The following is a 27,842-nucleotide window of genomic DNA, read 5'->3' on the forward strand; positions in this document are numbered from 1 at the left end:
GAATGGGAACTGAAACAAAGCCGATTCCTTTTCTGCTGCTGACTGCTTTTGCATTAAACTGTGGCAAGTAAAATAAGCCACTGCTGACACACACGACACTTCCAGCCAGCCTCTGACAAGGAAGTAGCATATGGCACCAAGCAAATTGTGCAGAAAGCAAAAGACAAATACTAGCAAAGGGTGGCAGAGGCTGCAAACTTGTAAAACACTGAAAGCATTTACTCTTCTTGGAATATATTCTAGGCACAGTGGGACACACAGGATTTCATACATTTTTGCTGCAAGTGGCCTAAAGTATAAAATGCCAGGTAAGTGGCAACGTAAGCAAAGAATACAAATGTACTAGATAAACACTTTAAAATAAAAGGATGTAAAATAGCCATCAAGTACTTCCAGTAGATGTGAAAGAGAACAGCAACAGAAAAAAGGTCACTGGCATATCTATTAAATTATATGCTGAACATTTAAGAGGCTAATTTTGCCAGACTTAAAAGGACCAGCAACTCCCCCCCTTAATCTTTTGGATGCAACTTGTTGTATTAGCTCATGAGATGATATGAGATTAAATATTCCAAAAGAGAGGGAGAGAGAAAAAATAACAATGGAGAATCCTCTCCCACTGTGAAATTCTGCAAATGAACCACATTCATTATGTGATAATTAATACTGTCATCAGTTAAGACATTTGACTGTAAAAAAAACAGTGCTACAAAGAGTAGGAATTCTCTCTTTCTCCATGTCCCTGATCTAATTTACAACAACCTTTTTGAAGTAGAAGATCCAAGTTGGAAGTTTATCAGTACTATGCTAATTCCCACCATGTCAGTAATGGGTAATGACAGAAGTAGGCTTCCACAGTTCTCACTAAAGGTACAATAACCGTCACAAGCGGATTTGGACTTTGTGCACAGACACGAATAACCGGAGTAGTAACTGTTACTGGAAACCTTTTCTAAATCCGGCTTTGGATAAAACTTTGTTTTATCAAAATTAAGGAGCTTTGCAAAATCAAGTCTTGCAGCTCGACTGTTACAGAGCCTGGCGTATTCACTCCTGTGTTCCTCTCATCTTTCTGTGTGTACGAAAGGGTGGAATGTAACCCTGGTCTTTATGTGAACAAATGAATTATCAAATTCTTTAAAATGTTAATCTTTTGATCAGTAAGTATCTGATACAGAATTCCAAATACCATGGTATTTAATGTAAGGAGCAAATATATTCAAGGACATTTATAGTTTTCTTTTTGGAGATTCTCTCATACAGTGGTGTTCTGATACAACTCTCCAAGACTTTTATCCGTTTACAGATATCTCTATTCTAACAGTGTATTTCTACTTGACTTTAAATCACACAGGGAAGAACATTGAAATTGCTATGTCAGATAAGAGTACTGGATCTCTTCCAGCTTTCTGTCTCAGTGGCAAGTACCAGGTATTTTAAAGGAAACTGCAAAGATCTTCATAGGAGACAGCCCTTATACAGTAACATGGCCATACAGTACTTCCCCCCTCCACCCCCCCAATACCCATTAGTTACTTTCTGGCTTTCACATTGAAACATGAGACTTTTATGTCTTTTAGCTTTTACCACCCTATGTGAATTCTTTATGCATGCAAACAGCACCAAGCACATCGCCTTAGAAACAATCCCATAGAGATTGTATTGTGGGGTTCAATTATCATAGTATAAACTAAACTATACAGCTGAAATGATGCATATTGATGAAGTAAAAAAACCACAAATCAAAGGTATATTTAGCTTCCCCTGAAAAGTCCTTTCTTTTCTACTTCTCCTATGAATTTTAAACTCAACAACATTTTGACATCACTCTATTTATGATTGTTCTATGTATTAGATTTGTAAATAGTTATCTTAAGACTAGGGTCCTTTCTAGTCTTACGTTGATAGAATAAAGTACATTCCTTTCCTAGGAGCTTACAGTCTTACAAAGGAACACGGGAAACTGCTCAACACACAGCAATAGAAATCCCCACAAGAAGTATTTTTGTTGTGTTAATTACATTGGTACGTGTCTATTCATGCTCTGGATTTCAATCCGGTCAATTTGTCCAGATGACAAATAAATGATGACACAAACATATGCTGTAAGATCGAATCAGCAAGCCACATGATTTCCCTATTACATAGACAGAAGATTTTTCTGTCATATATCCATGACAAAAAGAGGTATCTTGTAAGAACAAGTGGATGGAGATGCGCCTGCTTCCCGTGCGTCTGGAGGCAAAATGTTTGGTTTTGAAACTGAGTTCATATTTGTAAGTCTTTACTATTTTCTCCCAATTCCTGTTTCCATTTAGGGACACAGAAATGAAGCTGTTGACTCACTCAGGTTCAGCTCTTCTGTCTCCCCACTATGTGGGCTGACCAGAGTCGCTAATTGGTTATCAACTGGCAGCATTCCTTGCTTTCTAACCTTTTCTGTATGCAACTAAGCTGTGAGAGAGAAAGGTGTTTTTAAGCTTCTTACCTACTTAGGAGATACAGAATACTGGATAGAAGGATTTACAAAATGCAAAAACTACAACATGCCTATCCCATTATTGTTGCAAGAAGGAGAAGAAAGGGTGAAAACTCCAATTCTTCTCTTCATGTCAGGTTCCTCTCTTCCTCCCTGTGCCTGCAGCCCTCTTCAACATTTTGGTCAACCAGAAATTAACATTTTGAAGGTATTTATTGTTTTACACCGTGACGCAGCAGGCAAACGCCATGTATAATATTTGACTCCCTTTGAGTTGGTTTTGTCATTTGTTTGCTGTCCTGTCTGCTGGATAAAAGACACTTAGTTTTAATAAACAGTAGAGAATATTGTCACAGAAACCAAAATAAATCTGCAGTAACCAAGATTTTTGTTTTGAAATTAATTATATGGGAGTCTGTTGCACTTTTGTAAATCACTTAAATATGCTGGGGTTTGGTTGTATGTTTATTTTTTAATTTGATCACATTTAATTTAAGATAATTTTCTTGGGTAGACATGGCCTGAAAAGATGAGCTAGTAAGTCATTTAAATCACATACCGTTTCTTCAGAGCTCTGTTTGCCAGACACACCAATGGGGAAAGAATAAGAAGGATGGCAAACACAGAATGGAATAGTCCAAACATACCTGCAACAATTCACCTTTTGGGTTGGTTTGGTTTTTTTTTTAAGCCAGAAAGTTCTAGTCCATCATTACTGGGCACGGACGAGTGACCTCTGTGACTAAGCAGAAGCAGATTACAGGCTGGTTAACTAACCAAGACTGTCAGTATAATTAAGATTCTGAGCTTTCTCAGAAACACCAGCTACCAAAGCTGGAATATCTAAAAACTGCTGTAGCTTGCTTAATTAAAAAAGACTTGATTGAATTATTAAAAGCTACAAAAATCTGAAACTTTTGATGAACAACACTTTTTTCAGGAAGAATAAACATTTTTTGCAGGAAAATGCCAGAAAAGAGAATTAGGCTGAAGCCAGGGAAGGAAGTGACTAAGCATGCAACTGTAACCATTTGGAATAAATCATTTTTATGCTAGTCACAGTGTGAATGAACATAATTATATGCTTCTTAACTTTGTTCATGTTTTTCTCTTTCAGTTGCAAATCTGCTCAACTGTCATGTTTAGTTTTCTCTTCAAAATGTTACTAATGCTGTATAGTAACACATCACTCTGACTGTCTCTGGATTTGAAATCACAATCTCAGAATACCACACTTGAGTCCAAGCATGAGTCCTAATAGAGGTAAGCTAGAATGCTTTTTTCTCTGTAGAGTTTTTCATGCATAAGCAACTGAAAGGAGAAATTGGAAATTATTTTAGAATATTTCAACAGGTCAAATGAAAAGCTATTCGGCACTCTTTAATTGCTCACACCTGTATGCCTATTTACACTGAAGAGCAATAAGACTAGGAAGTACAAGAATAATTGTCTTATCTACTAATCTAGGTCTGATCCTAAGAAATGCTGTGTATACATATCTTTCATTTCAACTAGCTGAAAAATGTTAGCCACCCGCCACAAGTTTTATATGGAAAATTAAAGGTAATTCAGCAGATTTTTAAATAGTTTTCAAAATGGTACTCTTGTAACATCAAAAAAGGTCCTACAGTGAACAGAAGTTGACAAGCTTATTAACCAAAGATTTAAGACAATTTTGCATTTTAAAAAGAAGCCTGTTTTCCGATATTTGAAGACTATGTTGTCCTCATGGAATTTTGCTATTCTAGCTCCAAAAAAATATATCAAAACAAATGATACGCATAGCAAGTTACAAAAATGACAACAGATATGGAATAACTTCTGTTGAAAGTCCAAAAAGGAATAAATGGCTTAACTGATGGAAAAGACATATATTTGAAAATAACTAGCATCAGACAAAAAGTGAAGCAAGTCATCTATTATGCTGATCAACTTGTAGGATAATTAAATGTCACTATCCCTCTCTCATAAGTGGAGATACTGAGACCCAAAGAAAATTAGGGTAAAAGCTGAAGTTTGGAAAGCAAGTTATAAGATTTTTTAATGGCTTTTGATATGACGTGGACATCGTGGTTTTCCTATAATGAAGTTCTTGCCAGCTGCCTCCCTCCAGCAGTCAAGGAGCCACAGCAGCCAACAGATATTCCCACGCTGACCTGACAGAATAACTAACTCTACAGCTTCAGCATATAGTGAGATACCAAGGCAGTTTCATTTGGAGATCCAAGGAGCAACTAGTTAAATGTGTAATAGGGAACATGTCTGAAATTCCTAAGAACATGTGTGAACATGCATTGCATATATATGCTCTATGCTGAGCAACTGACAAATATTCATTCCTCAGAGAAGTATACATAGAGTAGGAGTTAAGGAGAAACTATAGGGAAAGGCATGAAGGCAGAGGGAACAGCTGAGGAGGAAAGGCTAGCCCTGAGGTTTTCAACTACACATCAACATTGAAGACTGAAATGTTCTAGGGTTTGGTGGAAAATAAAACACTGTCAAAATGGCCATATTACTGACACTACCACCTCATTAGTCCTCAGTCAAATGTTACTGTTCCTGTTCTTACCGGTAAGATGAGACATGCTCAGAGCTCCTTCCTTTCCCTCTGGCCAGAACTGGACACTGTCAGGATTATTTTTTTTCCCCCAACAAAGTGTCTTTCTGTCAGAAAACATTTATTTGTATAAATCTTCTATTGAAACATATCCAGTTAAAGGAAAATTTCATCAGAGGATGCATCCAGTTTTCCAATTGATTCTCCGAAGAAGAAAAAGTATTTATGTGCATGCATATGCTCCACCAACCCATAGTTAAATTGCTCATCACACTAGTTCTAGGTAGACTATCAGATAGAGCCAGACATTCCAATATCCTGAATGGCCCCATGGTTTTCTCCTCAGTCTTAGCAAGACACCAAAAACCTACACTCCTCCCTTTTGCTGCTCATCAACCATGACCATCATTGGCAAGTCATGTACTCTTCAGCTGATGAGAGCTTGCAGCAGCCTGTGATATCAAACAGAGCCTCAAGAGCCACACAGGTACATGTTCTGAAACCAGCTGCTCCCCATCCCCTCTGATTCTTCACGTGGCAGCACAGAGCTGCTCCAGGGATGTCATGTTGCTGGGACCAGGCTGCAACTCTGCTTGAATTCAGTTACGCAATGCCTCCAACCTGATGTCCCAGCCATTATAGAGTTCTCGATGAACAAAACTTTTCTAGAAGATCTCCATGTTAATCTGGCTCCTCAGGAAGTAAGTTCATTACCTTTGCCATGTATCATAGTCTGCCACTGATGCATATGCAGAATTGTTACAGCAAGGTAGAATTCAGATACCCCTAGGAGAACAAATCATACTTCATAGGCAAGCATACTTCATGGTGACACCTAAGGGTTTCTGAATAGATTAGGCTACATAAACCCCATACGTGCTGCCTGGACGATAAGACAGTAGGCACTCTTCCAGCAATGGCATCCTGGCCCGTAAAAGAGTGGGAAGCATTTGCAACAAGCCTGGGTTTATTCTAACTTCATCTCCCTGGCATCTTCACAGAGACTACAGGCAGAATCACAAGCAGAGGCCACTAAGACTGTCTTTCATTTTGCACCTACACATCTCCAGGGTACTTATGGCATGCATCATTCATGTTCTGCAGGTTGAAGCTAGCACTATGTGTAAGATGTAATTAATTTCCTTCATTTTCTTCAGTGATGATCATTTGCTTTCTGCTGCTTCTACTCATATTCCCCTTTCACCAAGATGCTGGAGGACAAGCCTGAATGAATCAACACTAAATCCACTGAAATAGAAGCAGCACCTATCAATTTCAGAGAGTAAGTAAAATGATAGCTTTGCATCTCATGTAGTCGTATCTCCAGAGGATGAGACTGAAGCACAAGCTGCTTGCCTTCAAACAGCTTCAAAATCATAGGACAAAAAGTCAATCAGGGAACACTTGAGTGTCCCATGCCTCATTAAGGATACAGGAGTTATGCTAGGATCCAGAAAATCTAGCTGCTGGATGCCACGAACAAAGGTTGTAGGCTTGTATGCAGCATTATCTACCCTGGGACAGCTTAGAGGCCCCTGTGACGTATCCACAATGCACAGATTTAAACAAAACTGTACAGATGGAAAAGCTTCATTATTCAACAGTGTGTAACTGTGCATGAGGAAAGCGATAGCCTGTGTTGCCCTGTGAACCACGGCACTGAGGAGATCCTCCGGGTATACACAAACTGACAGATGTGTCCCTGATGTCCTCTACAAGCAATTGGATGTTATGGAGGTTACTGACTCCTAGAAAGGGGGCATGGCTCCCATTCAGCTTCAGATGTTCCTTCAGCTTATCACAGAATTTGTAACATGGGATCCTTTCACCCTCACAAGAGGCCAGGGGAGGCCTTGCAAAGCTAATTGTTCCTAGCAGGAGAGCAAGGGGATATTTTCATTTATCCACCTCTCCCATCTACCACTTACCACCCTGGTCCTTTAGGTCAGTACTGAGAAACTGTCGTGGTTTAACCCCAGTCCGCAACTAAACACCATGCAGCCGCTTCCCCCTCCCAGTGGGGTGAGGAGGAGGAAAGGGAAAAAAAAAAGTAAAACTCGTGGGTTGAGATAAGAACAGTTTAATAACTAAAGTAAAACATAATACTAACAATAGTAAAAATGAAATATAATAATAATAATAGTAATGAAAGGGAATATAACAAGGGGGGGGGGAGAAAAAAAAAACCAGTGATGCACAGTGCAATTGCTCACCACCCGCTGACTGATGCCAGAGCAGCGATCCGCCCCTCCCGGCCAACTCCCCCCAGTTTATATACTGGGCATGACGTTCCATGGTATGGAATACCCCTTTGGCTAGTTCAGGTCAGCTGCCCCGGCTCTGCTCCCTCCCAGCTTCTTGCACACCTGCTTGCTGGCAGAGCATGGGAAACTGAAAAGTCCTTGGCTTAAGATAAGTGCTACTTAGCAAGAGCTAAAACATCAGCGTGTCATCAACATTATTCTCACACTAAATCCAAAACACAGCACCGTACCAGCTACTAAGAAGAGAGTTAACTCTGTCCCAGCCAAAACCAGGACAGAAACTGCTGGGATAAGACCCTCCCTACTCTCAGTCTTCTTTCCCTGTTTCTTCAGAGCATTTTGTGTTGCCTCGATTTCCCTTGCCTGCATGTTCCTTGAACCTGGCTTTCCCACACTTCCCTTTCTTATGTCTGCCTTTGGCAAACCCTGCATCCTGAGTTTCCCTTTGTCTTCCCACGCTCTGATATTTACACTGGGAGTTATACTCCCCCAGCTCTAATCTGATCCTCATAGAACAGCAGGTTCATTTAATCACTGGCTCAAAAATGGCAAACACATTTTATTAGACTTATCTACTCTTAATGATACAGTGATAGTGCACTACAGTACCATTTAGAAGAAGCTACTATTGCTAACCCAGCTGACTCCTAGTTTCTTTATAGTGAAATAAAGTCAAGGGAAAGACATGCATTGTCACTTCATAAACCCAAAAAGAACACAGCGCAGCACTTGTTAACTACGGTTCCCCAAAGGGACATGCGATTACACACATAAAGGCACTCCTAGACCCAGGAGCTCTATCTGTGAACAGAAGAATGCTGTATCCAGAAGTCTAAATTCTGCAGTTTGTGCATTAAGAACATAATGCACTGTGGCTAGAAAGGATCATACTGCTTTTCTGAATGGATTTCTTATGGGAGTAACAGAAATGGAAACTTTTTAAAAAATTATTTCTTTTTTTGTTACAACATCATTAAACAAGACCTGCATTTTAAAGAGTAAGCATGAAATGTCCTGAGGAAGGCTGATGAGAAAGCAGTGACAGAACAGGGGAAGGCTTTTGACTGCTGATTTACATGGAATCCCACTAGCATCTGGTAACTGCTGGTTCCTTACGCTTTGGGAAGTTTACATCTCTTCCCTGCACCCCTCATCCCCATTCTACTGGAGCCTGATAATTGTCATCCCCCCTTTTCAAATGTACTTAGCAAACAGATGTACCTGGTCATTACAGGTGCCTTCTCATAACCCTGAAAAATGCAAGATTTGCTGTTTCCCCTTTCCTCTGCAAAATGTTTGAATTCCAAACCAGCTCTGTGGAGGAAGAGGCTTTCACAGTGAATGTCATCTTTTGATTCCTCCTTTACTACTCTGGCTGCAGTTCATGTTAAGCTTTCCGTAGGGAAGTTGCAGCTAGGTACAGAGACCACAGTCAGAATGAATGGAAAGAGAAAATATACCAGAATTTAACTACACAAGCAAAACCAAAATCAAACATGAAATTAAAGCAAATTACTGCAAAATCAGATAGTAGTGAAATCCATCTAGAACAATTTCCAGGCAGAAAACCTATTGAAAGTTTAGTACCAAGCGAAAAATCTGGGCCATCACTACCTTGGGATAGTGCATCATTTCCAAACAACTCTGAATTTAATTTATCTGTCATGCTGATGAAGAAAACAATGTGTTTATCACAGGCTCCACCCAACACATCGCTTTTCATCTGTATAATGTTAAGACATATTTAGCAACACATTTGTCAATGTATTTTCTGATGTATGCCATTTCCCCCCCTCAGAAAAAGCCCAGAAAAACAAATCAAGAGTGATCATGGAGGCATACAATTCAAAACTAATAAGCTTCCCAGGTTCTGTGGCATCTCAAAAATTGCCACAGAAAATTATATCTAAGTGTGAAATCCCAAAACACAGACTGTGTGCGAGAGTACACAAATAAAGGAAATATTTCTCTTAAGAGTATCTGTCTTTGCAGAATTGCATAAAATGCTGTCTTCATAGGCAGAAGAGAAGGAATAACATTGTTTCTGAGCACTAATATTCAGTCAGCGTGAAGTCACTGAGACTTCTGTTACTTGCAATTTTTACCTCCTGTTCCTGACTGGGACAGGAGGCAGGGCTGCCTAGCAATGGCGCAGAGAGGTGAACTTAAAATGCCCTGTGACTACAGCAACTATCCTGCAGAATGAATACACATGAACTCACATGGAGTACAAGTTAAATTCACATCAAGCCTTCAACAAACTCCTGGATTTTAGGGACTCAGGAGTTGCGGTATTAGTTCTAATGAAAACTAGCTTATCCATAAGAGAAGTTAACCAGTTTGGCCTCGAGTCCTTTCTTCCTGGTTACATGAGTTAAATGGTAATGCAACGGGGCTGCACAGACATATAAGGTGTAGTTGATACAAGGCAAAGGTTAAACCACTTACAAAAGGCATCTTCTTATCTAAAATGCAGCTTTAACTTAATTCTCTATTTTTCATAGTTTATAATATGGCCAGACTGGTCTGAAATTTTGTACGAAATGTTTCATACTGGGAGCAGCTTTATTTCCACAATTTGAAAAGAACCCGTTCAGCTGTATGAAGATACAGAAATGTAATTTTTAAAAACTGTTTATCAGACACTGGCACTTTTCCTGCTTGTGCAATTCAAAAAGGATCTCAGTAAAGAAAATTGAATTTGGCAATCCATTAACATAGATTTGATGCTCTCTCTGTTCATCTCTTGATGTCTCACCCCTTTCAGAAAAATGAAAATAACTCATGGTAAAAGAGTGGCTGTTCCCTCTTATTTGTCCAGTATATTGGCAATTATTAAAACCCTGGAAAAGCTGCTGAAGCTCTGCTGACTCATGGTGGCAGAGAAGTTACTTGTTAACTCCACAACGAAGATGGAGGAAGGAGAGAAGACAAAAGAAGAAAAGCTAGAGAATAGGCAAAGTTTGGGGAGAAGGCTCAGACTGAGCTGGTATACTAAGTAGCACCAACTCTTCAGGAGAAAGAATTTGGATGTTGTCTGAAGCTTTACATGCTGTGTTTGAACCAGGTGAAGATTCAGACCTAATTTCATGCCATCTATGTTTAGGAACCTAACTGAGCCATTTCAATAGTCACAGGCATCCTCTACTGTCAACAGAGGAAGAGCGGCAGTTCCAAGAGGCAAATTGGCTTACCGAAGGTCTGAGTTGTCTTCTGAAGCTGCCAATCCTGCTCCATCGAGCGCAGAGAGACCCCAAGGCAGTGATGGAAAACCTATAACAGGCACACCAGGACTGGCACGTGACACTCCTGTCAGCAGAACAGCTCCCCAGACTATCACAGTTCCCAGTGCAGTCTGCAGTTTGTCGCTGACTCCTCAACCCTACAGATCAGATTTAAGAGCCAGAAACGAGCTGTAGTAGAGAATGGGAGATGGTGACAGTGACTGAGATTAATGGAGGAATTAACCCTTTCCGTCTCCACAACTCTGACCCAAAGGGGAGAATTTTTACAGGATGCGCCTTGATGCGGGTATGTATTTCTGACTCCTGACATGAAAGATGTTCATAGTTGTTAGCCAAGGGCGACTGTGCTCCTAATTTAGGCACTATAGATAGGTGTGTTAATACTACTGGGATTACTCTAAGCCTGAAGTCGTTCACAGACTAAGTACAAGGCAATGTTGGCATTTTAATGCGTGAAAAAAATTGAGATTTCACCTCATTTTAAGTTCTTCTATGCTCACAGCAGTGAATAATAAGGGAAAAGTCAAAGCACATTATTCCAAGGGGTAAGGATTCTGCCTCAGAAAGGAAAAGCCGTTCTCAGAGCTGTCTGGTTGCATTTGAGGGACTGTAATCTGTACTCCTCTTTTAACAAGCAGCACACTTCTCTTCAGGCTCTAGCCTATTCTTGCACGACAAAGAGCCATGATTTTACACTTCCCCACCATCATCTCTTACCACATATTTCTTGGTGAAGGAAGACTACCAGTGTGGTGCATTTGTTGTAATGCCATCTTACCTTTGCTCTGCCCAGATAAGAGGATGTGTCCTTGCTCTACAGCATGCAGGAAAAAAGGGAAGAGTAAGGAAAGAGAAAAAGGCTCTTTATGGGATATATAAGGACTGCTCAGAGTCACACATCTAAAAAACCTCTGCATATTGTACCTTCACATAAAATCCTGCCCATGTCATAAGTTACAATAAAAACAATTCACCTGATTAAGGTACTACACCAAGCTGCTTAGTCCCTATATTGTAAGGGTTACGGAAGCCTGTGTTTGAAGTGTTAGTGTTGTGGAATGAAGTGACAGCAAGTTGGGAAATAAATGAGCACAATACTCTCTTCTAACCTCCTGGCACTGTGCCTTTTAACAGAGAAGAAAAAAGCAAAAAGGCAAAATGTCAGCTCCAAAACATTTTTCATGTTGTAAAATATAGTGTCCCCACTGAAACGCTTGGTAAGAGACACAGTGAGGGGGCTGATACTTCACTAAAAAATGGTGAGTTATTGCAAAAAGGTCATGTGAACACGTCTAATGCAGTAAGAAAAAAAAAAAAAAACAACAAACACTTAGGACCAAAAATTTGTATCTATGTCCTACAAATGTCATGTTAGCCCTTCAGACAAAAGTCCCAGCAGCACATGCTGAGCTATTAAGTTCAAGGATGCAAAACAGCTTTCACAAACAGCAAGAGAGACTAAGAGGATTTGGATATTCCAGCACACCTCACTAGTCTACATCGAAGCTGACCATTTGGCTTCTATTAGTCACTCAGAACAATCATTCTTCTCCCAGCAGAGCTTACTCATTTGCAAGATAAAAGGAAGACATTTCTGCACATGCCCATAATATTCTTCACCACTGGGGGCAGCTTTACATAAGACTGCATTCGCCGAAACCAAAGCAACAGTCGGACGGAGCTCTCAGAATGACAGTATGCAGAAGTGAGCAGAGCTTGTTCATTGTACGGGCTTATTCTACCTTCTATGCTACAAAGCAGCTTCCTAGCCGGATCGGGTACTAAGTAAGGGAACTGCTGTGCTATGGAATACAGATGTGTGAATTCAGATAGCTAAATGGTGCTTGGAGGAATCTAACATGCTTTCCTATAAAGAGAAATTTTAAAAGCCAGGTTCCTAACTATAAAGATGCAAAAACATAATATCCATGAAGATCCTATTACCTAGGAAGAATTTGACATTTTGCTGCGAATGCTGTGTTGGGATTGATTTATTCTTGGAGTGTTCTGCATGGCTGGCAAAGAATAATGTTCCAAAATCGGTCCATCTCCCAAGGGGTCCAATTTTTCTTCCTGGGTGTCAGCGAGCCCTGACTCACTACAGTGCAGCTGACAGGGGCTGCCATGCTTGTGGCACACTAAGCAAAAAACAAAAGACCTAAGGACGACCTTTGAACAACACAAAGGATGGGTATGTTTTTCATGTTATTTTTTTAATGTATAGTTCATAGCCACTGCATAGCCTGTGCTTTAATTACTCCATAGACTTACCTTGATGTGATTTGTTATTACAGTTAAATTGCCTAGGGATTACACCTTTTACCCAACTGTTTTTCAGTATTTACATAAAGGTATTCTTTAAAAAAAAAAAAATCTGAGTAAAGAAAACAATGTGAAAAGTAGTTGAGTCGAGCTAGGGATTTTTAAATGATTGTTGAAATAAAAGATTTTAGCATGATTGAAAGAAATGACTGATGTGTGGGGGGATAACTTTTCTAAGTTGTTTTTATTTCCAGGTTTCAATGTAATTAGGCTACTGAGCGGATCAGCTGTAGCTCTGGTAATAGCCCCTACTGTATTACTGACAATGCTTTCTTCTGCTGAACGAGGATGCCCTAAGGGCTGTAGGTGTGAAGGCAAAATGGTATATTGTGAATCTCAGAAATTGCAGGAGATTCCCTCAAGTATATCTGCTGGTTGTTTAGGTTTGTCCCTTCGATATAACAGCCTCCAAAAACTAAAATACAATCAATTTAAAGGTCTTAATCAACTCACCTGGCTCTATTTAGACCATAACCACATCAGCAATATTGACGAAAATGCTTTCAGTGGAATACGCAGACTAAAAGAGTTGATCTTGAGTTCCAACAGAATCTCCTATTTTCTTAATAATACCTTCAGACCTGTGACAAATCTCCGGAATTTGGATCTGTCATACAATCAGCTGCAGTCTCTGGGATCTGAACAGTTCAGGGGCTTAAGGAAGCTGCTGAGTTTACATTTGCGGTCCAATTCCCTAAGAACCATCCCTGTTCGAATATTTCAAGACTGTAGGAACCTTGAACTGTTGGACCTGGGTTATAATCGCATCCGAAGTTTAGCAAGGAATGTCTTTGCAGGCATGATCAGACTGAAAGAGCTTCATCTGGAGCACAATCAATTTTCTAAGCTCAACCTGGCACTTTTTCCAAGGCTAGTCAGCCTTCAAAACCTTTATTTACAGTGGAATAAAATCAGTGTGATAGGACAAACTATGTCCTGGACCTGGAGCTCATTACAAAGACTTGATTTATCTGGCAATGAAATAGAAGCTTTCAGTGGACCTAGTGTTTTTCAGTGTGTGCCCAATTTACAGCGCCTCAACCTGGATTCAAACAAGCTCACATTTATTGGTCAAGAAATTTTGGATTCTTGGATATCCCTCAATGACATCAGCCTGGCCGGGAATATATGGGAATGCAGCAGAAACATTTGCTCTCTGGTAAACTGGCTTAAAAGTTTTAAAGGGCTGAGGGAAAATACAATTATTTGTGCCAGCCCCAAAGAGCTGCAAGGGGTGAATGTCATTGATGCAGTGAAAAACTACAGCATCTGTGGCAAAATTACCACGGAAAGGTTTGAATTAGCACGAGCCCTCCCAAAGCCAACGTTTAAACCAAAACTCACCAGGCCTAAACATGACAGCAAGCCCCCTCTGCCCCCAACTATTGGAGCCACTGAATCAAGCTCTGAACCTGAGCACGACACAGAACACATCTCCTTCCATAAAATCATAGCAGGCAGCGTGGCCCTTTTCTTGTCTGTGCTTGTGATCCTGCTGGTAATCTATGTGTCATGGAAGCGTTACCCAGCCAGTATGAAGCAGCTGCAGCAGCGCTCTCTCATGCGAAGGCACAGGAAAAAGAAAAGACAGTCACTGAAGCAAATGACTCCAAGCACACAGGAATTTTATGTAGATTACAAACCTACCAACACTGAAACCAGTGAGATGCTGCTGAATGGAACAGGACCCTGCACGTATAACAAATCAGGCTCCAGGGAATGTGAGGTATGAACCATTGTGATAAAAGAGCTTTTAAAAGCTGGGAAATAGTGGTGCTTTATTGAACTCTAGGGACTATAAAGGGAACGTTTTTCTCACTTTTCTGGCACAGCTCTTCCATGTCTCTTTTTTGTACATTCATAATACTGGTCATTTTACTCTCATACATAATCAACTCATTGAAATTTAAATACCGCAATCAATGTGAAGCCTGAGCTCTGGTTTAATACAATACCTATTGTACAAACCCTCTATTGATTTCATTAAAGTCTCTCTTGTTTTTAAATAGAAAACTTCTTTCATAAGTAATCCACTGCACCTGCAGCGACTGTGCCTCTGTTTAGGGAGAAAAATGACAACAAGGGGGGGGGGAATCAAATTCAGCTTTCCCCCACCCCCTGCCACTCCCCCAACCTAACCCCAGCCCTTGCTCTGAAACTCACTTTTTGAACCAAGAACAAACTAAAGACGCAGGTACTGTAGCATCATATGAATTCTGAGTTGTCTGAGGGGAGAGATGGTGCAGGAACAGCTCTGAAAGAATGCCTGATTTCTGCCCAACGCAAGATATAATAAAAAGCCAGTGAGGAGTTAAAGCACTGTCTTAGGACAGGAGATATCACACCAAAAGCAAAGCAGAGGGAAACCTAGGCTTAATAAAAACTTAAAAAGGTACAATGGGATTTACTGTACTGCATTGTAATACAGTGTTTCTAGGGCTGATAACTATTAATTGAAACCTGTTTATGTGACTTCATACAAAAGGTGCCAGTGTTTATCCCTTGCATCCAGTTGCCTTTCAGAAAGTAGTCAAAAGGCATTCATTAAATGAGGAGCAGAAATTCCTTATTGATGCAATTAGAGGAACTCAAACGTGCAGCAGCAAAAGCAAGACCACTTCCTGCACACATTTGTTTCAGTGCTGCTCATTAGAAATTCTCTTTTCAAGACTGTCAAAGACATTAATGTAGCTGAGGAAACCATTAAATCTGTCATTTTCTTCTATTTCTTTTTATTTGCTGGGCTGGGCTTGTTAGGGTTTGTGATGTGTTTTGCACACTCTCCCTCTAATAACTAAATAAAGCTTCATTACTTACAAAGCCAAACAGTGTACATTTTAGAAATACTAGAACTGCAGAGAGCTTTCAGAGAAAACTGGTTACTCACTGATCTGAGAAGAGTGCATCCAAAAATCCTTAAAGAAATCAGTGACAAATTATTTTTCTCAGCAAAACCTTAATTACATTACAAGAATTCACAGATACTCATTTTTAATGTGTAGTCATTCATCAGTGGTTCTGGACAAAATACAGATTTGTAACCTGGCTACTCCCTGCCCTCCCTCTCTCAAAGTCATGTATTTTTGTTGGTTGCAGAAGAATATAACATCCCCCATATTTCCAAATAAATCGTATCTCCTATTTTGATTACCGGGGGGGGGGGGGGGGGGGGGGGGGGCGTTCATTCTTGAAATAATACAGCAGCACCAATATAGAAGCAAGTCAGTAATTTAATTATCTCTATTTTGTAACTTGATTTGGCTTAGTAAACTGCACGTCTTCAATCACTTGGGAGGGAATGTTTCTACAAAGCAGTTTCACTGCAGCAGATTAGAAAAAGCAAAACCTTAGCAGAATGTTCTGAATTTTTACTGGGAAAAAAAACCTAATCACAGACAATCACCTTGAAATATGCTAGATACAATGAAAACAAAGCTAGAAAGCATCTCCTAAAAAGAACCAATACACTTGAAGGGTTTTTGTTTTGTTTTTTTCATATAATGAAACCATTCTCATTTTCAAGGACTGTAGCAAGGAAATATCCGAGAGTAGAAGCTTGAGACTATACTGAACCCTGCAACACTGAGACCCCGTTTTACTGAGTACAAAGAGGATCCCACACAATTAATAACGCAAGTGCTTGAGCCACTTTAGCAGCACTGAGCAGACTGTGATTTTTAACCTGAGTTGTACCTTGAAAGTTGCTATTAAAAAGTCAATACACATTGAATTATCTTAGCTATTATGGGATTCAGTTTTCTACCCGCAGGTCTTGGGTATCTCTGTACTGAAGGATTAGAGTTTGCTGTAAACTTCGTGTTAAGAACCATCTCTGTACTTCTACAGGCTTTAATGTCTGCAGTGGTGACTACTATTAGGCACAGCCAAAACAAGAAAGATTTGGCCCAAAACATCCATCCATCCATATATACATATATATACACACACACACACACGTGTGTGTGTGTATATATATATATATATAAAAATATATATAAAAATAAAAGAAAATTTTGCTATTTAGTTTTGGGAGTGCTAACTGCAATCAGAACATAATTTCATACTATCAGTTTAGAATTTTTGCTATTTGAAAATATTCAATACCTAGTCCATTCTTAATGGACTGTGATTGTGAATGAGTTCTATATAACTGAGTTTGACTTTATATGCTTCCTTCTATGTTTCTTTAATGCCTTGTTCTAACCATAACAATACTCAGAACCAATTCATAACCTCCTACAGAAAGCAATACCTGTAAAATTATCACTAGCTCCCTTTGAAAAATATTCTATTATGGGCGTGAAAAAGAAAATAAGGCCAGTATGTCATTAATCATAGATGGATAACAAAAATAATAATGAAAATCCAGCATGACTATATTCAAGCACAGACATGCTTAGATCAACTAATTCATTTATTGCCTGAAAAACTACAGATTCACTTTTCATGAATTTCCAAACACATACCAAACACAGATGAATGTGTAATCGCTGCTATAGTCATTGATAATGAAATCATTGTCTGATTACACAAAAAAGATGCCCAGTGTAACGGTTTGAACCTTCTCGCACAGCCTGAGGCCTGTGAGCTGAGTTGTTAAATCCCACTCTAGTGACTACGACTTAGAAGACATTTTAAACCAGCTTCATAGCATGTTAAAACACATTACAAAACCCATGCTTTCATCTGTGCAAAGATTACATGAACTAAGCTAAACTTAGTCTCAGCACTGTCAAATTAAACACTATAGAAGTGATTTGTTTTGGGTGGCTAGGGCACCAGAGTCACAAATTATAATGTTCTTGTAGGAAACGACCTGGTCTTAGCTGAGCAACTTTCAGTCCCTGTGAAAGGCTGCCCCTTTCCTGAATACAACTGAAGTGTTAAAGCCTCAAAGATTCCAGAGAAGCAATTTCTCCTTTGCTTCTCTTGAGTTTGGGGAGCAGGTATCTAGAATTCTGATCCCACTTTGCCTTGGGTTTTGGATATTTTGGTGCCAGTGTCTCACAAAACTGTTAAAACCTTGCTGGGGTGATGCCAAGGAATCCTCAGAGGATGCACAACAGCTATGATGGCTCTTACAAACCCCTAAGCCTTCATACAAGCATTTTAGGCATCAGCTTGAGGAAGGAGATGTGATTGAGTGCCCTAATAACCTGGCTATCCCTTAATGGGTCTGATGCTACCTACATATTCCAAGTTTAGCAGAGCAACAATGCATTTTGAAGGTGTCTGGGGTTTGTTTTGTTGTGTTTTTTTGGGGTTTTTTAAATCAACTTCTATTCCTTTTCCTGAGTCATATATGGTGTTCTGGGGCTACCACTCGAAGACCAGGGCTTTTCAAGCCACAGACAAAGTGCAGTACTCTTCCATGCCCGTTTTCATTTTCATTGGTTTTGCAGTCTACACTTATTTAAACAATGTTGAGGCAAATGTTAGGTGGAATCACCAAACAAGACTGTTTCATTTTATTGTAGCACCCCAAAAAATCTTAAAAGAAGTCAGGACTTCCTCTGCTAGACACTGTACAAACACCTTCTAACAACCTCTTACATTAAACATTTACAAGGGATGTTGAGAAGACAGACAGAAAATGGCAAATAAACGTGACAGATTTGAGATAATTTGCCCGAGATCACACACCAGTTGAGTACTGGGAATATAATCCAGTCTCCTCACACCAAGACATCCTCCTAGCCAGTGGACTACTTGGCCTCTCAACTAAATGACTTAGCTCCTGGAATATTGAAGTGGTACTTCAGAATAATAAACCACACAGAATGCACATCTTTGAAAACATAAAATAACTAATGTACTAAGCAAATGCAAGGAGACTGGTAATGTTCATTCACTGTGTTGAGGTTACCTCCAGCAATTGCAGAGTAAGAAAGCAATAATGAGAACAAGTGGCTTGAGTATAACGAATGCAAGCTTCTTTACTGGCTGGTAGGTTTTCATTACTCACTATCTGCCCTTACACAGTCATCACAGCTTAAGGTTTGGCAATGCTCTTTTTTTTTATTATTATGGAATAGGGCACCTTGATATAAAATTAAATTGCAAAATGAACATAAATGTACAATATTCCTGCAAACACAATTACAAATTTTCAGTTTGCTGCAAGCTAATGGTCTTTGCTGTCAGCCACTCAACTCTAGATAAATATTCTGTTAGATGAATTTCTGTGGAACAATAGTGACATCCAGCGGGTAGTTAGCTTAATCACAGGTATCTATTGTCTATATCAATTCACACACAGATGTGTTTGTCTTTTTACTCTGCATTCTTCTGTATCACATGGTAGTAGCATCAAATCCTTTCAGCATACTAAGTATTCAACTGTATCTGTATATAGGAGTCATACCCTGAATGTAGTGAATAAGTGGAGAAAATAAGAGTAGATGAATGCTAGCAAGAAATGGTCTATCCAGTGTGCAAGTCACTACTGTCAGTAAAAAGCAAGAAGCATATAATAAGTAAGCAAGGACAGGAGCTGTAACAAATTTGTGGCCACTGATTTAGAACTTATTACTTACAAAACACCACTAAGTGACTTTAAGATACTATAAAATAAACTCAGACTACAAACAACTCATTCAACTTCCTAACAGCAGAAGATTAAAAAAAAAAAAATTTTGAGTTTCATTTTACAATAATGAGAGAAATATATTATTAGACATCAAAAGGAAGGGCACTCACCACCTGGGAACAAGTTAAAGTAACAGCTTCATCTCAAAAACACACAACGTACAAAAGAAACAAGAAGCAAATGATGAAATATCAAATTCACAAGCAATAATAAAGCCAAGCAATGGGAAACTCACCAGTGACATGAATATGCAGCATATTTGCTTGGGCATGGTATACCCATAAACGGGTAAACATACCCTTGCTGGTATGTTTTGCAGCAACTGCTTTAGGCCTCAGAGTAACTCTATGCCAATGTTACTGGCAGTAATTTTAAATGACAGTGAATGACATAAGCCAATGAAATCAGGATTACAGCTCTGTCGATAACAGACAGATTTCATTTCCCTTAAGAAGATGCACAAGAACTCATTTCACTCTACATTGAATGAAGTACAGTTGTATTTCTAACTTTTTATGTACTTAGGTGTGTTTGGAGGTCACCTATCAGTCCATGATATGTAGCCTTGATTTTTATTCCTAGCTAGGCTTTCTAGAATGGGCGTTATCACAGTGGTACAGTATAGGATTTTGATATGATTCTCAGGGTTATAGCCAAACTATTTCTTGGCATAACCGTGAATGGAACACAGTAGGACACAAAAGAAGTAAAAAGTGACTGAGTTCAACAGCTATGAACAGATGACCAAGGAGGTCATAAAGTAATAAAAAGGAGTTTATTCAAGACACTCTGGGATGGCTAGCTGTGAGCTGATGGCCAACATTTTACCTACCAGAGAAATTACATATCTCATTTAGAACGAGCACAAACATTGTAAAAACAATAATGAAAAAAGATTTGCAAGTAGTAGGCAGTATTTTTTATTTGACCAACCCATCATAGAAATCGCATCTCCCTACAATTCTTGTCTTGCTCGTATTGTTAGGCTATCATGACCATAGCATTAGCATTCTAATGTAAGAATGAGCATTGTTTACTGAGAAGGGACAAAAGGGCAGTTAATCCCTATTAACTTTTTCTTTCTAAACAGCTTAATGAAACTTACTGATGTTATTACAGGAAATATTTTGTATTCATGTGAAAAATCACAAGTTTAAGATTCTTCATTACTGAAATCAACCAAACTCTTTAACAGAACAAAGTATTTCATTCTTTACTTACAGTTTCTTACTGTTTGTCACAAACTCTTTTGCTTGCCAAGAAGAAACCGAATGACTGGAGATGTAATCTTGAAAAAGAGTTCTCCAAAAAGCCCTCACGTGTCATCTTAAATCACCAAAACCATTCCCTTCCTGTGTTCCTGTGCGACTAATACATTGACCATGTGTCACAGCTTACAGTCTTGACTGAATGTTAAATTTCTATTACTTCAACACTAGCAGTAGCACTGAGATCATGTAGGACTTCATAATTACAGTTCAACCTTGCAGATTCTCAAAGTGTTTTATGGCAGCCAGACTCTATTAATACATCATAAGGACATATGAAAAATAAAACATCCTAATTACTCATCTACTTACACTCCAAACAAGGACATAAATGCATTACAAGGTTTATTTCTTCACTACACCATTGAGAAAATCATCTGCCCAGTTCTGTGTGCAAATCCTTTTCTTCTTGAAACTAACAAAACACTTAACTAGCTAGGTCTCTCAGGAACCTAACTGCTTAATGCTGAAAGAAAAAAACCTAAACACGTTAATATTGGCAGCAGCCTGCAGAAGTTGTCATCATGAACTCAGCCTTTATTAGTTATTCTCACTTGAAATCCAGCAGTACCTCCTATGCTTGTCATGTATTATACCTGCACTATATCCCATAGTGTGATGTACTAACTATATGAAAACTGCATTTTTATGGGCACTTCTGTTCATGTGCATAATTATACTGAGAGAGAGAAAACAGAAAACACTCAGGAAAAGGACTGCATATGGTTTACAGTGCTAGTAAAAAGTTAAGAGAGGATCACTCAGCTTTTCCAGAAGTTAAACAACTGGTTTTAAAAGAGATAAAAATCACATTCTAAAGCAAAACTGGAATGTTAAATAAATGTTTGTGCATTTCTTAAAAGTATTTTAAGCATCTATTTTTTTAAAATTGCTACTGTCTGATTCTGAGCATCTTTAAACATCAAACAAAAAACTTCTCTAACTTTTATTTCACACCTAACAATGAGAGGGAGAAAATACCTTCTTATAATATAAGACACCTCTTTCTGAAGCTGTGGGACTGAGCTGATATGGGAATAATCAAAATATATTTCATCTTACTATTTTGTTGTTTCTTGTATGATTATTTTCAACATCTGTAGGAACTATATGATACTGCTAACTGGTAACCTGTACATTACTCTAGCTGAGTACATTCTCCTGGCATTTATTTTGCACTTCATGATAAATCATAGGTTGTGTTGTTGGGTCAGGAACAACTTACTGAATGTTTGAATACCAGTTCTTTAACTAGTGTCTATAATAATTGGTGCTGTAGAAGTCATGGTTCTGATTTTAAATCAGGCACTTCTATTTTCCACTTCCTTAAAGGCTGCAAAACTCACAAATCAACTTCAAAATAATGTAATGAGATTACCATCCCCTTCCTGGTTCAGCTGTAACTCAGGGGAGAAAACGTGCACAAAACGTTAAAATGTACAAAACAAGATCTCCAATGGAAGTTGGGCATCGCAATTGCCTTTGTAATTCTTCCCTTCATTGCCCTCAAGATTAAAAGTAGCTGTAGATGAAGGAAACGTAAAGACTGAACATGTGTTTTGCTAGAGTGTAGATAATAAGCAATAATAATACATTAGTCATACAATCTCTGAGACACTGAAAATACAACCATCATAAATGGATTCCTTATTCCAAAATACAGACTTTATAGTGTATATTCTAGCATACACACTGTTTCTTGTTTGCTTTTCTTTGTTCCTCTCCCCCCCCCTTTTTTAAAAACACATGATGCAGAAGCATCTATTTGGCTTGTGGTAAGTTGTGCAAAAGTCGCAGATGGTAAAAGTATAAAAAAGGGAATACAGTTTACAAAATGCAAACGGGAGTCAAACAGAAAAACACTTTAGACTTCATCTTAATTCGTGTTTTGTCACTAATTTTTCAGTTTCCTATAGATTATCCTCTTTATTTTAAAACAGACTATAGGAAAGATTTTCAAAGCTGCAAATGGGAATTTAAACACCCAGATCCCACCCACTTCGTGCAATAGTTGAGCACTTAACCTTTGCGACAGAACGTTATCTCCTTTACCCTTCTCCCCAGAATCTGAAATTTGAACAAGACTGTTTGTAAGGTCTACAAAGTGCTCTGACCAGCTTCATGAAGCTAGTCTAAAAAATTACCTTTCCAGAGACCTTCGCAAGTTTTTTTGCAAGTGAAAGGAAGCAGTTGCACGTCAATGATGTGCAAAAGGTGGCAGATGTATGTTACTAACATTGGGTGGGATCCACATTGAAAAAGGGTATATACTGGAAAATTGCCTTCTGACCTACTACAAAAGGGACTACCACTAATTCCTGGCACATAGTTAAAATTAACTGACCTCAGAGAAATAATTACCTATGGTTTAGTTTAAAAAACAGCTACAGGTTCTGGAGCCTGTTTTTTTAACCAGATGAGTTTATTCCCCACATTCCTCACTAATAACAATCATAGTAATCTTACACAAAAATATTTAGCCAAAGTTTGAGAAAAGGATCATCTTTTCCTCTTCAAAAAAGAATAACATCAAATAATCATTCCAGCACATCAGAGTTTTGTTAGCAGTGCACTATTACTTGTAATATAACACTTTCATACCACAGTGTTAGCCTTCCAGCCATCTGTAATATGAGTCATATCCTCAGAACAGTGCAGGCTTCATTCTACATTGCTTCATACCAGCCAGCTTCTCCTGAATCACACTGTACTATCCAGAATACATACGCATGGCATATAATAGCAATTTCCAATTCAATAATGAATTTCATGTGATATTACACCTGTGACTCACAGTGTAATATACTTACTATCCACCTTCCAACACAGGATCACAACAGACGGGGATGGAAACCCTTCAGTGGGAACTTTTCCTAAGGCTAATTGTACCGACCACAAACAGCCTCTGTACTTTTGGGACTACATGTTTAGTTTTCCCTACTTTCATTTATCCTTAACAACACCTTCTAGGCTACACTACTGATAAAAAATGCAGGCCTGCAGCACAAACTAGCAGTATTATATGAGCTCAGAAGCTCCAATTACTCGCCAGTAACTTGTCCTTCATTAAAGAACAGATTTACTTCAAACACACATGATGCTGGACAGCATGTTTCTATTCAGCCCTAGTGACGCTGGCAACACAAAAATAGTTTTTCATTTTTCTTAGTGAATAAGTCACAATCACAGAGGATACGGGGGAAAAATTTCTAACATTCCAATTCAGAATCCTGTATATGGAATCTTTGTACCTTCCACATTTTGCATAAGTGGCTTCCTATTTTTAAAATCCGTATGTCAAAAATAAACTATTTGCCACAGGGGAAGCAATAAACTTTGTGAGGCAGTCTGCACATAATTGCCAGTAACCATGTTCTTTTCACTGAGAGTTTGAACTTATATCCACTGTTTATGTTACAGCTTAAGGAAGCCTACAATACAGAGTTATGGCGTCTCAACATTCTCTTACTTTTTTATTAATTTTTGCATATGACTTTTCTTAGGACAAATCTTGAAATATTTTAAAGTGAGAAGTTATTGCCTATCAGGCTGAGCAGAAGGCAATAACATTGTAGGGGAAAAAGTGACTGAGTGGTATGCAGTTGCCCTTGGTTTGCATGTACTGAAGTCCAGCAGTATTCATGGAGGTTTGTTTTTATGAAAGCTTAATAAAGCACAGTAACTGAACAATTATGCACAATTCCTTGCTATCCAAAGGATACAGGTTTGTCTGTAGCCATAGCATATAATGGTAAGTTCTGATGTGTTAGAGATATCTTGTAGCAGTATAAAATAATTTGAAATCATAACATAATAGATTGCATTCTCAAATCTGAAAGCATGCTGTATTTGGACTGTAACAGTATCATAAATTAAAAATGCCTACATATCAGTAATAATAATAAAATGCATTTTTCCAAAGCCACAGAACTACTGATATGTATGCTTTGGCTTCATGTGTAAACTGACATGGCAAACTCTAAATTTAACAAAGCCAATTTCTTTTAAAGCCTCATCACACTAATTACATCCATCAAGTGTGTAAAATACATTTTGTCAGCTAAGAACAGAGGACTTCAATTAAATGCAAATCCTTATTCAGCACTCTAAGCTGTTAATGGCTCAAACTCATTAATGAGATGATGAAAAGAAAATGCTCCTACATACAGACTCTGTAGTGAGAATTTATTACAAGTACTCTTAGTACTTCAAGTACACTTAGTTCATATACTTAAGAAAGTGCCCCATATTTATGTCAACACTCCAATATCAACAGAGAAAGATACCAAAATAATCTTGTTTGTGAATGTGCTTGTATACATATTTGGGGCTTGACAGTCATTTCCAAGAGAGATGACCTTCTTCCCTAACCTAGAGGGCTCCCAGAAAGCCAGTGGGACACTCTAACCAGGTGTGATCTGCTGTTGATTCAAACTTTAAGGCACCTTCTGTGCAGAGCTTCCTATAGCCATTTGATAACTTTTCTGCGCTGTCTCAGCAGCTCATTTGAAAAAATATTCCATATTCCCAAATCCTTCCTCAGCCATCCAGCAGCATGGCTATCCAAAACTGCTAACAAAGTTCACCTGGCAGGTACCAAAATTCTGCCTCAGAATCAAAATAGAAGAGTCTGTCTTTTAAGCTCTATGGGTGACAAGGCCTTAAGTAGGGGAGAGGAAACTGTCAGAATGGTATTTTAGGCTAATTGTCCGGCATTTTAATTTTTCAAATAAGTAATATGAACACTAATGGCAGACTGCACAGCATGCCTGGGCTTATAATTTTTTATAATTATTTTGGATAGATCCTCTATTTGAATTAGTTCAGAAGAACAGTGGAAAAAGGTTTACAGAACTATGGGTGAACTACAAGAGCAGGACAAGGGGAGACATGAGTGTCAGAGGAACATATCCCTGTTCTCCAAAACCTGCAAATTTCATTTCAATATAGCAACATCAGGATTTATGAATTTTCATCCTTGTTGTAGACTGCAGGATTTTCTGTATGTGCTTATAACCTTAAGGAAGGTTATTAAAGGGATTTCCCAATTGCAGGACTCCCCTAGATCAGGCTTACTTCTCATAGAAAGGAAAAGTACCATTATTTTGATTTCTTTCTCAGATTTCTCTTTCCCACTTCACTCACTTTCTTTTCTCCAGTCTGGGCTCCTCTTCTCTTTTGATTATCTATTTCCCAGAAATAAAAAGAGAATCCAAGGGCTACATGTAAGTATACCAGATGCCCTTGAATTTCTACGAAGTCTACCAAGTTCTGCCCCTGCAAAGCCTTGTTTACAAACAAACTCAGCTCCAACAGCAAGCAAGCTTTCAACAACAAAGAAACGTTAGAGACATTTTCACAATAGTTTTAAATTACTTCCCCCAGTAGAAAAGACTCATTGATCAAATAACAAGTAAAATGAGATACAGTGAAGTGATTCATGCTCAAATACTAAGCAAAAAATAAAATAAAGCCTTTTTGAATATTTGTACCTTCTGCAGCAACCTATCCTACCAATTTTAAGTGAATATTAACATAATGTTCAAAAATTGTTATGCATGAGAAAACAACAGTTATCTCAAATTATGGGCCTTGCTGTAACAGTATGCTGATTAGTTACAAAGAATTGAATTTTTTGTATCAATGCTTTATTGGGGCACTGTATGGATATGACAGACAGGACATGTCCCTACACTGCAAAAAGGAAGGACATTTGCCTAAGGTTAATTCCACACTAGCTTAATTATTAATTAATCTCTCCCAAATGCATTTTTTTTAATGTACTTAAAAAGGCCTTTGCAAATAGAAGTCCTCTGTTTATCGACAGGATAGTTTTCAAGGCGGACAGCTATGCTGCAGTATATAGACAACATTTCTTCAGCCGATCTGGTTAATTAAAATGCATGGTTATAACAGGCTCTCTTAGAACTGCAGCTGAATAACCCATGATTCCTTTTTTCTCAGTACCACAGAACACTTTGCGTCTATTTAATAAGGCTGTTTCAGGATTTAATCAAAGATTTCCAATCCACACTCTGGAACAAGGAGTCTTTCCCTTTTTAAAAGGTTTCAAATAAAACACTCATTTTCATAGAGATCCCTGCGGAATATCTGCAGCCTGTGCCCCTTACGTGCACTTTCATTCAATTTAATGCTTGTTTTATACAATTTAATACTTCCTCTTCCACTTCTCTGCATCCTCAACACAAAGAAAAAAAACAAACATCACTATCACATGTTCTTTCCAGCATAAATCTGTAAGTCCAGTTTTGTTGAATGAATTCAGGAGGACGTATTAACAGCTTTGAAGGGGGAGGGTAACTGGGAGAATTGCAAAAGGTAATAGAAAACCTGTGCCAGGCAGTAGACGGAGCAGGATTGAAAGTGGAAATCCACCTGCTATGTAGCATTTGCTAACACACTGCAGTGGTGCTGCATGCTAATGTAAGTAAGAGAAAGAAGGGGATTTGCCAAGGAATATTAACTTTGAAGATGTACAGGCATTAAACTGTTTGGAAAACAGCCTGGAATAAAGGAATGCCTCAAAGTCAAGCACTCAAAACTAGCAGACACTTGAAAGCACAGCCTGTCCCTCTTTCTGTTTATACATTGTAAAAATCACTGTGATAATTACAAGGCTCTTTTAGTCAATAATGGCAAAACATGTGGATACCTGAAAAACATCTTCAGTTCGATTTCAGTTCTGACTGTATCTGACTCAGTTCCTTCACGTGTTGCACCAGTTGGTCGTTCACCCAGAGCCAATGTGGATCATTTGTGACAATACTCTAAAATAATCCTCTATTTCAAACCTCTGACTCAAGATGTCTAGTCAAATACCTTGACTGGGTTCACCTACGCATCTTTTCCAAGCAATACTGGAAGCCTGCAGTAAGTTGATGAACTTCTGTATCCTTCAGAGAAAGATTATATATTAGGTCTCATCTGCTTTACATTCAGCTGTCCAATGAGCCTACCAAAAATGACTGAAAAGAAGCTGTTCTCTAAGCCATATTTTCCTTTCTAACAGGTGAATTCAAGTAGACCTCCATGGTGCAGCCTGCAAAAGGGCCCCTTATGGGCAAAACCATACTGAATGGGTGTTCAGGGCAGTC

At 38.6% G+C, this 27,842-nt stretch overlaps 3 protein-coding genes across 4 annotated transcripts in view; 1 reads left to right on the top strand and 2 right to left on the bottom strand.

Moving 5' to 3' along the window:
* CTNNA3 (catenin alpha 3) overlaps nt 1-27,842 on the bottom strand; it is a 546,120-nt gene that overhangs the window by 286,868 nt on the left and 231,410 nt on the right. The gene's annotated exons all lie outside the window — the stretch shown is intronic.
* Nucleotides 1-27,842, bottom strand: part of DNAJC12 (DnaJ heat shock protein family (Hsp40) member C12) — a 375,633-nt gene that overhangs the window by 82,460 nt on the left and 265,331 nt on the right. The gene's annotated exons all lie outside the window — the stretch shown is intronic.
* The window catches only part of LRRTM3 (leucine rich repeat transmembrane neuronal 3), an 87,071-nt gene continuing 72,244 nt past the window's right edge, over nt 13,016-27,842 (top strand). Inside the window, exon 1 of the mRNA XM_050898638.1 lies at nt 13,016-14,596. Within this exon, the coding sequence (XP_050754595.1) occupies nt 13,016-14,596 (1,581 nt within the window). The remainder of the gene's footprint in view (nt 14,597-27,842) is intronic.

This window comes from Gymnogyps californianus, chromosome 6, assembly GCF_018139145.2.
Source record: "Gymnogyps californianus isolate 813 chromosome 6, ASM1813914v2, whole genome shotgun sequence".
In the NCBI taxonomy this organism is placed as follows: Eukaryota; Metazoa; Chordata; class Aves; order Accipitriformes; family Cathartidae; genus Gymnogyps; species Gymnogyps californianus.